Source organism: Scleropages formosus, chromosome 22, assembly GCF_900964775.1.
Source record: "Scleropages formosus chromosome 22, fSclFor1.1, whole genome shotgun sequence".
Taxonomy (NCBI): domain Eukaryota; kingdom Metazoa; phylum Chordata; class Actinopteri; order Osteoglossiformes; family Osteoglossidae; genus Scleropages; species Scleropages formosus.
The window spans coordinates 10,753,175-10,766,752 of NC_041827.1; the positions used below are offsets into that span (position 1 = coordinate 10,753,175).

General features: G+C 43.4%; 1 protein-coding gene across 4 annotated transcripts in view; it reads right to left on the reverse strand.

Annotated features, from left to right (window-relative positions):
* Positions 1-13,578, reverse strand: part of LOC108918494 (disks large-associated protein 4-like) — a 63,279-nt gene that overhangs the window by 8,040 nt on the left and 41,661 nt on the right. For all 4 annotated transcript variants that reach the window (XM_029247767.1, XM_029247769.1, XM_029247768.1 and 1 more), the window contains 2 exons: positions 1,681-2,045; positions 1,025-1,113 (listed from right to left, as the gene is read on the reverse strand). In XM_029247767.1, coding sequence (XP_029103600.1) covers positions 1,025-1,113; positions 1,681-2,045 — 454 coding nt within the window. The remainder of the gene's footprint in view (positions 1-1,024; positions 1,114-1,680; positions 2,046-13,578) is intronic.

Here is a 13,578-nt window from a genome sequence, read left to right on the forward strand (position 1 = left end):
GTTCTGCTGAAGCAGCAAGATTTAAAGGCATCTACCGCTCGGAACGGGAGAGAGGCAATTTTTCCCCTTCAATCCAGACAGCAGCTGCTTGCCTTCGTGACATATGTCCGTGCGGGAATAAGAAGGGGTGATCAGTGATGCCGATCAGGGAAAGCACAGCTGCGTTCAGACCCTGAGTCAGCAGCCAAACTTACCACACAATGTGAAAGTGTGTGAAGGTGCACGTATTCCGAAGGCCAAATGTAAATCTCTCATGCAAATATCAGCCCAAGAACACACAGAAATATGACACTGGTGAGTGAGTGTCAAAAGTGGAAGTGACTTTACCAAGGTTACATTTAGTCTGCATCCATAATCAATGCAGTTATTAAAAACTGCCAGTGGGAATTGATCAGGGTTCAGCTGCTGCACAGTACTGCACTGAATGAGTCTGACAAGGGGCCCAGAACACAGACAGCGCTGCCAGCAGGCCTCCTGGCTGCCAAATGACCTTAGCAGAAAGCGCTGCTTCCCCAAACTATGACTGTTGTGTGAGAAACTACAACATCCGGAAAGGTCAGATCAACAAGGGCTGAATTACGAAACTCTGGATGATGACAAAGACCAGTGAGCGAGATCAGCCTTACAACTTGTGCAATGAAAACAAAAACACGGTGCCGTTTGCATCACACAAGGGGAATTTTCAGTGTGTACACTACCTGTTTGACGGCTAGTTGCAAAATGAACACAACATAAATACACAAAAGTGTCTCCTGAACAAAGTACAGGTCTGATTATTATGTCACTGTTTAGCCAACCTTTTCACACATGGCAGTGTGCATCATGTGACCCATTTACACAGGTGGGTTACAGGACTGTAGGCATTCAGGGTAAGTAACTTACTCAGTGACACTAGAGCATGCGCAGACTTGAACTGGCAACCTCACAGGTACAAGTTTGTATACTTATGTAGTATATTAGAGCATATATAATATGGGATTGATCCGGTGGTCCACAGCCAAGACCACCAAGGTCTGGTACTCACTGCCAGGCGTCCTCCACCTGCACGCCAATCGACTGGAACCTGGTCAGTGGTGGCGTTTCCTCTCTCTGCGCCGCCTGAACACAATCCACCTGCCAGAAGGCAAACATCATCATGTTAACACACATTTCAAAGTCATTTGAAATGGAAACAGCCATCTGCTCCAGAGCAGCGCGAGAGCCATAACTGAACACATTTCGGATGGAAAGAAACCCCGGTATTTTCCTTGAGGCCATCATGAGTTGCTTTGGAAGCCGTAGTTACGTCAAAGGTTCATCTGAAGTTTTCCAGATGAGCTACTCACCAATAAGAAAAACAGAAGTTCCTAATCGCATACTCATTTGAGCTGTGTATTTTCAAATGCAGAACTCCCTGTGGATCAATGCCAAATCCACACTACTTTACAGCAAAGTACCACTAAAAACCACATTCTGACAACACTTCATAAGGATTCCTATAGCTAACTAGGCAGCCTGCAATAGAAAGTGATGATCAATATCAAGAATTCACACAGGAACTCAGTGAAGTCTCTTTTCCTCTGTCATCGTAGGCCAAATACTGAACATCATATCTAAATCTCATCTCACTTCATTCAACTCTTACCACCAGTTTTTTTTGGATGTGTGTCACTGTGAACGTGCATTCAAGGACATGCCCACCTGTATGCCAATGCTGGATAGCTTCCGCCTGGGCACAGGTTCAGAACGGGGCTCGCCGGCGTGCAGGGCACCCTTTGCCGACCTCAGTCCGTCATGCCTGGGCTCCTCTGGAGGTGTGGTGATCACAGGGAGCTGGATCTGTGTACCTTTGGCCAGGCTGCTGGCCCGTGTGCTGCTCAGGCTGTCTGACGAGTTGCTTCGGCCTGACTGGCTGTTGACTTCACTCTTGCGGTCGTGGTTGTCTAGGTAGGTGTCCTGGGCCGACTCGGTGCTACTCTGTACCGTCACCGAGACGTAGGGTTTGGAGGTGGTGCGGGGGGGAACGGGGGGCGGGGCAACCTTCTTAGTGGTAATACATGTAGACACTGCAAGGTCAAGAAAGAACAGCAATGAAAGGAGATTCAACCCAAAGCTCTACTGCTAGAAAGTCAAGGGCAGAAAATGTGTGTTTTGAAAGGCCAGTTAGGCACCCCAGAATGTGACTACTCTTCCGTTGGGCTCAGCATCTGCAGAATCCCTTTATGAAACAAACAATCTAGGTCCTTTCATGAAACTAGGTCATTCAACAAAAAAAAAGTTGAGCCATGAATTGGTTACTCGTTGGACAGCAGCTGTATATATTATTACAACATTTGTCTTTACATCCTACAGCAAAAAACATTTTTTGGATATTTTGCTAGGATTGCCCCCTCCCTCCCAAATGCACAATAATTTAAAAGTATAGACCAGCCTCTATAAGATGCACCTGGACTCAGCATTATAGCATGCACGGGACAGGAGACACACTTAAAATATCTGTCTTCTGCAGTGGACAAAAATTAAGAAGGTTACAAAGTTAGAAAGGCATAAAGTCATACATTACAAAAATAGATTGAAAAACACAGTTTTGTTTAATAGAAAGAATATTCTTTTCCTTTTCTGTGAACTATTATTCCTTCAAACACATTACTTCACAAGTGCATCTGTGTTGGACTTCGCATATTTTAAACACTGTATTTGCAGTGCAACCACCAACCTTACCATGAGCGCTCTCTCTTTTACACTCCGGTGCATGCTGACATGTTGATTTAACAATGATCTAAACCTTGTTAACATTTCTCAGAAGTCAAAATTCAAGTCAGAAGTTAAGTGAATAGTAACATGTAAAAGTTATTTCGTGCTTTCAGCAAGAAATTTCTCAGATAGTTGTCAAGCCAGTGTCTTACTTGAAAAAGCACATTTATAAATTCCCTTTTAATGGGATTCCACTTATGTGGACAGTTTAGCTGGGTATTAAATCTTGACATGTTTTGCGTGCATCTTCGCATCTTTGAACCAATTAATGCTAACAGGCAGAAATTAACTTTTACCTACAACTTAATCAAATTGTACTTAAGTTTACTTTAGCTTTAATTAAAACATGACCCTCAGTTTAAACCTCAGTATTTACCGCTGATGCATGTAAAGCCTTCTCTGAACATTGGACAGACAGCAGCATAATTCAACTACAACTCAACAGCAGTAAATGAATGGGTAACGAATGCTCTCGTACAGTACACAACGTGTTTAGGAAGCCATGTCTGTTACGATGGTGCACTGACATGTGGTGCAGGACAGGAAGCCCACACTGCTCGCTTTGCACTTTAGTTTCCTCCTGCTACCTTGTGCGCAACACGGGAAAGCACGTTCGCGTAGGTTGAGAAGATGCGGTCAGGTGTGGAGACGAAAGACACAAACTAGGCCGCCGTTCATCCCCATCAGCCCATCTCCAACACCTCCATCGGAGGACGAGATGAGGCTTTAACACGGAGACCCTGGGGCTTAGGCAACAAGCTGTGCGCAACACTGGACAGGACTCAGCCAACAGGTTTTTCTATCTTCGTACACCATCTCCTTTTTTCAGACAATGCTTTCACTCAATTTTTACAGATGGGTTTCTTAATGAACCATGTTTCTACACTTCTCAGTGACATAGCGGCAGGGTCCCTGCTGGGACATCAGGTTTCAGATCCAGACACTTACCCACCAACACCTAGCTGCTCTCATTAAGTTTTTGATTTCTCAGTGAAGTTTAATGGGGATCATCTCCATATAAGGAGCACCACAGTAGTCAGTGCTACTGAACCACTGTTGAACTGATTGAAAAAGATTAAAAAAAGCATCTCTGAACCCTCAATATTACATTTATATAGAACATTATTAAACTAGAGTTTGGTACCAACAACCAAGTGCAAAAAGTTCAAAAGGCCATTAGTCTTACTCTTATCGCCCCAGATATCCATCTCTAAACATGAGACAGGCAGCCAGGGTCGAGAACAATGCTCCTCCTGTTTTCCGGATACGTGATAAGAAAAACAGCTAGTACCTCATCCACCAAACACACACCGAGCACTGAGCCACTATTCCCAGGACAAAAAAAAAAAATAAAAAAAAATAAATACACAGAGGGAATGTGTGCTGAGGCATTTAACTCTACACCGAATGTTCTTAGATGCCAAACTGCCAGCTATGGGCCGACAATTGAGGGGAATCACCGTTCAGCCTCCCACTTTAACGAAGGCACTGGGATTTGAGGTCGAGTGAAAAAAGGCCCTTGGGGACCATGGATGTAAAGCACTGTAGCAGAGGGCCACTGGCTTTCCCTTGCGGTGCTGGGTTGGCGCTGTCCACGGTGAAAACACAGTGCTTGCTCAGCCTCCCAGACAAAAACTGGATTTATGATGACAAAATAAAAAAACATCCTCATTCAGTGTGTAGAAAACTACCACATGACTCTCACCGTCTCTGGGCCCTCAAGTCAGACCGGGACATGTGTCTCGATGAGAGCCGCTCCTTGGCAGTACTCATTCAGGAAGTGTGTCAGTGATGATGGATCATCGCTTGCGGGGTAAAGATCTTCCCTCTTGATGGCACACACCCACACAATGGGCTTCACACAAAGAAAACACTATCTGTCACCTTCATTCACAGTGCCTTGATGAACTAGGGGTGCCTCGCAGTGGCTTGCTTTCCCTTGTGTAATGAAAGTACCTATTAATCACAAGAAGAGCACCTGGAAGGGATTTAATTACAGTGCAGAATATGATCTTGCTATAAGACATGGTATACACTAGTCTGAACTGAATTATATCACTGTTTTAAATATACATAAGGTGACATTCATCTAAATTCATGGAAAGCCACAGCTATTGTACACAGGAATGAAAGTTCACTAAATTCTCCATTACATCTCTATCGATCATTACTCAACTGGGAACATGTATTTAACACTGTGACCCCCCCATGACGACGAAAAACAATTAAAACAGTGAAAGAGTGGATGCAGAAAGAGTTCACTATTGCCAAGCCAAAACAGTGGTAAATGTTTTGGAGCACAGTGATATTTAAAAAAAAAAAAAAAAAGAAAAAAAAAAGAATGATGGGACCAGTCACTGTACATTCAAAGATCTAGTTAACTTGCTCAAACAATCATTAAACTTCTGGCTATTCGTGGGTATATAAAACGAATTCAACAGCGGTACTACTGGTAACTTAGAGTTATGGCGAACGAGGGCTATGCTGGATTGCAGCCTATTTTCATTGCCGTTTTCATCCTGGTTACCTGGGATAGTGCCGGCTCTTGATGTGCTGCTTTTACCTGGACACCGCTTGCATTCTGTTTCTCAGACTACCGGTGTTCTTCGGGTAAAACAGGTTTCATGTGAGTGGTAAATAGGGGTGAACACTCAGGGTGATGGCAGCATGTGGAGGGTGGCTTTGAGATGTGGTTGAGGATCTTGGAGGGGTGGTGGAGACCTCAGAAGAAATGGATGTATGTTGGGCAGGGACAGAGCACTGACAGGAATATGGCCGAGCCAGAACGAAGGGGTCACTGAGGGAATAGGCAGTTTCCACAAACAACCACACAGCTGGGCACAGCACACAGGGACTTGAATTCAACATAACAGCTCCTCTTCAAAAGCAAAATATACTTACTCCCGTTCTCACCTGAGCTCCTTATCTCCAAAATCTCAACGTTCCGAAAGTTTGTTAATCATTCATTTCTGGGCTTGCTAGAAAAATTAATTCAACAGAAGGATTTTGGTACCATGTGAGGATGCAGAATAAATCCCAAAGGATGTGACCCAAGATTTGCCTAGCCCGTCAAAAGCACGGCTCCTGTGTCAATACATATGCGGCCCACGCTCTCCTGCCCATGTCCTCCTGCCCTGTAAATTGCACCAAGCTCAGCAGCCTCACACAGCGCACCGGCTGTGCTGTAACCCCTCTTCTGGGAACAAGGCCAGTCAAGGGACAAAAGCAATCATTATGCATTTGCACTCAGACACATTCCTGAAATGCCTGAAGCAGAGCCGAGAGGCCAACTCATAGGCCACGGCAGGTCCTGTGTGGCTTTGGGCCTACGTCTCCGATGCCCATCTTTCTCCTGGAGAACTCTCCTTCACCAGCAGAAGGTTAACAAAACACTTCTTGACTTCTAGGTCTGAGGTCATGCATTCCAAACTGCAACTCAAAGTCTCATTTGGGTCGATGTAATACATTCAAGAGGGCACCTGCTGTGCAAACACAGGATATGACAAATACAGAGACGGAATGCTACGTTTACTGGAAAATGCACAATGAGGGATCTGCATGTCCCTATACACCTTTGTGGAATCACCATCTCTTTTGATCTTGTCAAAAACAATCATTTTGAAGGAAAGGGCCAAAAGGAGTAACTACACAAACAGTACATTGTTTTCTGTACTCCTCTTAATGGCCTACGTTCACTTTCAGGACCCAGGCACAAGTCTGGATGCTCCCTAATTTATTACCGAGTGAACTGAATGAATGTAGCTACTGACATCATGCCGTAACTTGTTGTCTGATACAGCCGTGGTCAGGAGTCCCCATTTGCCAACAGATACAGAATCAACATCTTGTGCTCTCTCAGATGTAGTATCGATTGGTTTAAACTGCTGGCACACACTTTTCCTGGCATCACCCTTAGTCTAAAGGCCTACTTGTGTAACATAATCCTGCACAAACTGTATTACCTCCTCAAGGCAAGACTGTGTGGCTAGAAGGCAACTGCTGTGCAGATGGTCCTCTCCAGTAAACTTAAAGTGAGCACCTCTAGCCTTGCGTTGTGCTGTTTTTTCCCTTGACAAGTTAAAATCTGTGATCTAAGGCCGAGTTCCTAATGTTTTTGCAGCCTGCAACTTCTGGCTCTTATAGGGCCAATGAAGAATTCATAAGTACATTAGCTGTACTCCAACTGCAGGAACATAGTCCTTCTCTTCTATGAGAAGAAGATAGGACATCATCATGACAGGATGCTGATCATATGACAAAAGGAGGACGTCAGCTCTTGCCACAAAACATGTAACGCTTGCTACCCAACTAGGGCAAAGGATCAGACAGAAGAGATAAACACGTTTGATCAATTCTATGTAGCCTCACAGGTAACGTTAGTACGTGGTATTCAAATTCAATTTGATCAATATGAGCAACTTTTAATTATGAAACTATATACGGTAGACTATAAAAGATACAAACCCAACCACAAAGGGAGCCATTCATTAGGGGGTCTGTGAAATTAAACTGCTTGAAGGGGGGGGGTATCTCAGGTCTGACAGTGCACACACCCTCAAAAACATGGTCAATAACAGATGTCATCAGCAGAGGAAACGGAACGGCTGGCAACGCAAAGCGGTCAACAGCAAATGCAACAAGAAAACTCACGCGTGTCTTCCGCTTCTCCATGAGCATTTTTAGAGCCACTGTAAATTGCAGCCTGCAGCCATATAACAAAGCGCAGCTACTGAGCTGCTGACAGCCCCAGGATTAGCACGCAAAGTGAACGATGTGCCAGAAAGGTGTCAAAGAGAGCATCCGAGTCTGCCGGAGCAGCTGTCCCAGCTGGCAGCGGGTGCAGCCTTGGGGCGCGCTGGTGGCCAGACGCTGTCATGTGCAAGGAGTACAGGCTAAGGGTGCGAGCAGTCCGAAGGGGCCCTGAATCACTCATGTCTGTGGATGGCATCTCAGCTCTCGTCAATCACAAGTTTCAACCGGTCTGTCGTAAGGATGAACACTGCAACACAGTATGTCAATCTGGAAGTTTAGTAACAAGCCCCAGAAAGATAAACACTGCAGACTAACACAGTGCACTGGGTTTGCTGGGTCTTTGTGTTGCAGACATTTGAGATATGAATTTCGGGGGGGGCGGGGATTACATTTCTTTTTAACTGAATTTTCTTCACTTTTATATTTTCAAAAATTTGTTGCGGGGCAAATGTCACCTGTGTTTTCACATCCACTTAAATAGCATTAAAGTGCAACCGAACAGAGAAGGGGTATAGGAACCACATTAATTCAACTCCAGTGTTTACAGCTTACGTGAAATGTTTGAAGGTACTAGTATTCAACAACAAGATAACGAACAGTGCGTGTTCATGAGATAAATCAGTCGATAGTCCACAAACAGAAATGTGTAGAGACAGTTATCTTTTTAAAAATTACCTCTCATGTTAATGCAGCAAAAAAGTAAAAATGTTAAAATAGTTCTTTCATTTTTTATTTTACCTATACACAAGACTCTTACAGAATATTCTCAGTGGAAATTGAGGTAAGTATCTTATGCTTTTTAATAATCTGTGTGAATAAAGCATACTGAAAGTAGCCTGATGCTGAAGAATTTTGCATGAGGAAAGAGGGGGGGGGGAAAAAAAAAAAAAAAATTCAAGTGCAGTCCCATCCAGGGTCTTTCCTGCCTTACGTGTCCAGGATAACCTCTGGAACACAGTGACCCTTCCTACATTGACCAGTTGAAGGAAATTCAATCATTTTAAGTCACAGCAAACACTTAGCAAGTTTTTGATTCTTCATAGCGTCATCTGAGGTTCAGACAGAACTTAGTGAATAAAGTGGCTGACAGCTATTCTACAAAGCTTTTGATTGCAACATAGTGACTGGATTTATAAACAGACCGAATTAAAGATTTTCTTTCCCCAATTGTGTTCATAAATTGATCACACAGCGTAACGCCAATTCAAGCCACTCTGGTTTGAGTAAAAACATAAAAGCTAACTTAAAAAGATTAAGCACATGGCTAAAATAAAGCCCACAACAGCAAAAAAAAAAAAAAAAAAAGATAAACAGAAAAAGATTGCCAAGTGTTGCTCATCAAATGTAATTTCATGTTTCTTCTATTACCACTGGCAATGACGCATGTGATGTTAGTACTTGTTGAGAGGGGGTTGAGTTCATGTTCCAGGTCTACATACTTGGTGCAACTGATTGGGACAGTTTACGGAATAATCCAGCAGCTCTTTCAGCCTGTTCCTGGCCTCAGTAGAATTCCATCCGCAAGCACACAGGAGTTGCCCTACGTAAACAACAGTAACAGCACATATCCCCACCATGATTAAGCAGACCTTTCTGAACAACATTAGTTTCAGAGTTCAAACTAATCAAAATCACAGACAAAAAGCCATTTTATTTCTCAAAATAAAAAACAAGAAAATAGTAACCTTAATCTGTTATGTATGAGGGACAGTAAGTAGAGAAGCAGTTAAGGACAAATCCTTGAATTTTACTGCTGTAGGGGGGCTTGAAGAGGCAACCTTCAAAGCCCCCCTACACCTACTGCTGTACCCTTGAATAATGTACTGGCCCTGATTTGATATTGTAGAAATACCCTACTGCATAAATGGGTCAAATTCTGTCAACCTTCTCAAATGTGTGAGTAAAGGAAAATAAAGAAAATAAAAAATGAGCAGAGTCAGGACAAAAACAAACTACACTTGTTAAAATGTTATTTAACTCTGCTGAAAGAGCACCATGAAACAGGTTCCAAGCGAGGCTTCCCCATCTAGCAATGACCAACACCATGAGCACTGCCAGTCCATTCAGATAGATAGAAGCTACCTTGAAGGACCCTTCATGGACATTTCTTCCCCACTTCAGTAATTTTATGGCAGAAAAGTGTGGCCCTAGTATCACTGTTACATTGCTTCCAACTAGAGCTTCTTGGATACAGGAACCATTAGTCACCCCCACCACACACACAAAGGACTTTTGGGTAAGAACAACATCAACTCTGAAATGGTAGCCTGCAAAAAGAAATCCCAAAGTAAAAATAAACAGACCCCGATTAACTGAACTCTCACAGGATTTGCAACTCAATTCCTCAACAAACACGGCTGGAGTTTGACAAAAACTGAGACTGACACCCAGTACAGAAAAACTTTCCAGGTCAAACCCAAAAAAACATCATGTCTGCAAGCAACAGAACTTGGCAGCAAAATGCATTTGGAACCTCTGGTCCTCTAGACATTCTCACCACCAAAATCTACACGACTAGTCCACGCATACCAGACGCAGCGCATTTCCCACCAAATCATGGCTTACTTATACATACAGGGCAGGAAACTTCCCCCACCCACAATGACTAGTTAACACACCCTTCACCCACACATAATGTCCTAGTAAGAGTCGTCGTCATGCATGAAGTCATCAGTGGGGATGGTGGACCTGTGTCCATTCATTCAGTTGATCCATAGAAAGATGCCTTAGGCAAGGAACGCTTTCACCATAACATAAGTAACATTATACACACACACACACACACACACACACACACACACACACACTGAAACCGCTTGTCCCGAGCAGGGTCATGGCGAGCCGGAGCCTAACACGGCAACGCAGGAGGGGGACACACCTAAAACGGGACACCAGTCCGTCGCAATGCACCCCAAGCAGGACTCGAACCCCAGGCCCACCAGACAGCAGGCATAGCCCAAACCCACTAAGTCAGATCAAAATTACAATACGATTTGGCTAAGGGCAGAGCACTCTGATGAGGATTTTCCTGTGGTAATACTCAGCTGTACACTTTCCTGCGCCTCCTGTTTACCTGTATGTAAAATGGAACTAGTGAAAAGAGCTGCCTTTGTTCCTGGTCCACAACTAAAACAAAGAACCTCGCAGAGCCTACACTGCACAAGTAATTCCACCTTGTTCTGCACAATATGCTCCTTATTCAAACATATTCCACTGAACGGTGACACAAAAATACTGATCAATTCTTTATATCGAAACCTATACAGTCAACACTGGGGTGAAATAAAAAGGTATAATGAAAAAATGTTTCAGGGTTCAAGAAAGTGGCTGAATGAGCCCTTGACAATTCCAATAACTTTAAGAGAGAAAGCCTTAATAAAAATAGCTTAATTAAAAAATGCAGGAAAATTAATAAAATCAAAGGCACATCATTCACATGCTGTATTGTCTTGCCCGTAAAAGGGCAGGAGCGCCAATCCAGAGCCCAGCCGCCCTGGCACAGTGCAGCGTTAACTGAAGCAGGATACGATACACAATTCACATTGTAAACGGGGAAGCCACGCAGCCCGGCAGAACAGGACACAGCTCACTCAGGCGATCTCTTCGGCATGACCGAATGATCCGAAACAGTAAATGGAAAGTGTAGAAAATGACGTTACCGAGGATGCAGGTGGTCTTTCGCAGATCCTGGTGCGGTTCCGAACCCTTCCTTGTCCAATTGCAACAATCGGCTGCAAGCACTTATCTCTGAAAGCAGCCACCCACTGTTAAAACAGGCTTATTCTGCCAATACTGGAGATCACATGAAACACTGGGTAAGTCTTTATTCCAGTCTTTTCTAAAAAGGTGGGTGGCATATTTGCACAAAATAAGAGGTCACATTATAACAGTAATTACTGCCATGCCGTAAAAAGACTTTGACCCCAGCCTTATTATAAATGGATCCACGTAAAGGCATAATTGCCCAGCAGAGCAGGCAGTAAAGACTGAATAAGAAGTCTGATGGCAAAGCTTTAACTACGGGTGCTTTATCCACGCAGTCAACGTTTCACATGACGTCGCTGGCAAAGGCAGGAGACTTTTAAACCTGAGGAGGCGTGCAGACGGCCATTTTGTACGAGTGCATGAAGGAGAGAAAGGAAGGACGAGCATTTTCCTCCATCCCTTGTCGCCTTACCAATCAAGACTTGCACAAAAGGGCCAGCCAATCCATTTGTTGACCCCTCTAAACACACTCTGCCTTTTCTTCATTCCCAAAAACCAACCCTTTCTGAGTGCAAACGCCGCCAGCATCCCTCTTACATTATGTATGTGTACAACAAAGACGCTGATCCCAGATTAATAGAACGTGCAATACACAGAACCACTCAAATGTTACAGCTGGGCTAAATGTTCAGCCTTCCGGAGTCTAGGATGCCAGATCACACAGCTCCAGCAGCCGCTGTGCACAGGGCTTTGTTCAGCATGTTGCCATGGCAGCAGCAAAACAAGGAACGCAGCTGAACAGCATCCTAAGCTAAATAGGGTAACAGTTTGGTACGGCCCATACAACGAGACCAAGGGACACCCACTCATATACTGTGGGTGGATATATCTTAAGCAAATCAGAACTGTATGACCAGTTCCAGTAGAACTACAGTTATTTTTGACCATAAACCAGCATACTCTTGCTATACACATATCACAGTGTTATGCAACAGACAGCAGAATAATTAAAACAGACAATTTTCTAAACTCTTGTCCTCAGGGCTCTCTGGCCCAGAACAGATTGTAACATATGAATAATCTGGCTTCAGATTCATCACTTAATTGTCCATTAGTCCATTTATTAGAGGAAAAATAGAGCAAGGTTATGCAACTCGTTCTACACTTCAGCTATTCCACCATGCAACTTAGTTCGATCCCAAAAACCACTCTCCAAACGTGGCTGAAGAGAGGGCTACGTATAGCATATTGGGAAGACAATGCCATGAGTCTGTTTAATTATTGATAAAGGTTTAAGATGTATTAAACCCTTTTTACAAAAGCATCAAAGCTCAAAAGCAATAAAGCATTAAAGATACTACACATAAAATAACCTTTGCTCTTCAGATTACCATGGCTGAAGATGGAGAAGATCCGAATGAAGTCAGGCACACTAACACAAGAGTGTTTGGCCACTAGTTTCGATTAGGCCAACCAAAACAGAGAAACCACTGAAACAAAATAAAGTACACACTGAACAACAACTAAAGAAAATTGTCAGGAACTGCAAAGCTGCACTACAGTATCTCCACATTTCTGAGTAGGGTAGTACTAGCTTCTACGTCAATGACTGTAAACATATTTTCGAACGAAAATCCGACCGTACAAACAAGCACCGACATCTAAAATAAGAACATGGTGGAGCCATACACCAGTCTCAAGAAACAGGCAGCAAGAGCTGAACAGACATTAATAATAATAATAATAATAATAATAACAACAACAACCAGTAGTAGCATTATCTTCTATCACATAAACTAACTAAATGTAACAGAAATTCAACAATGACAGACTTCAGAGGCCTGGATGATAATATTTTGGAGTATTGAGGAATTCGGGACTTGACCAGGTTTGGCTTGCTGTCTCTCTCATGCTGGGACATATGCTAACGCATTACTAATACTCTCAGTCCTTCGCAGCGCAGCTGGGGTGTCTCTGCCATTCTTTTTTCACTTGCCAAGAAAACACACCAGCCCGCATGCATGTGTCACATGATGCTACAGGTCACAGCAAGTGACAACAAACACAAACAATCTGAAACAAACCAAGGACACCATCACTCCTGCAAAAAAAAAAAAAAAAAAAACAGGGAAAAAGAATCATACATCGTGCTTCTTTGTGATGCACCTTAGGATTTTGCCAAGGTAACATTCAGTCATGTCTGTTATACTACTGACATGTATAAGAGGATTAACATTCTACGGACAATTTTTTTGAGCGACTGCGCGACAATACATAATGTCCAGTTACACCCAATAAGTAACCGAGTAACCAAACATCAAATGACAGCAATTGCTACCCTTGCAGTCTTGCCCCAAAGCAGCAGGTTAACTAATAGTATCAAAATAT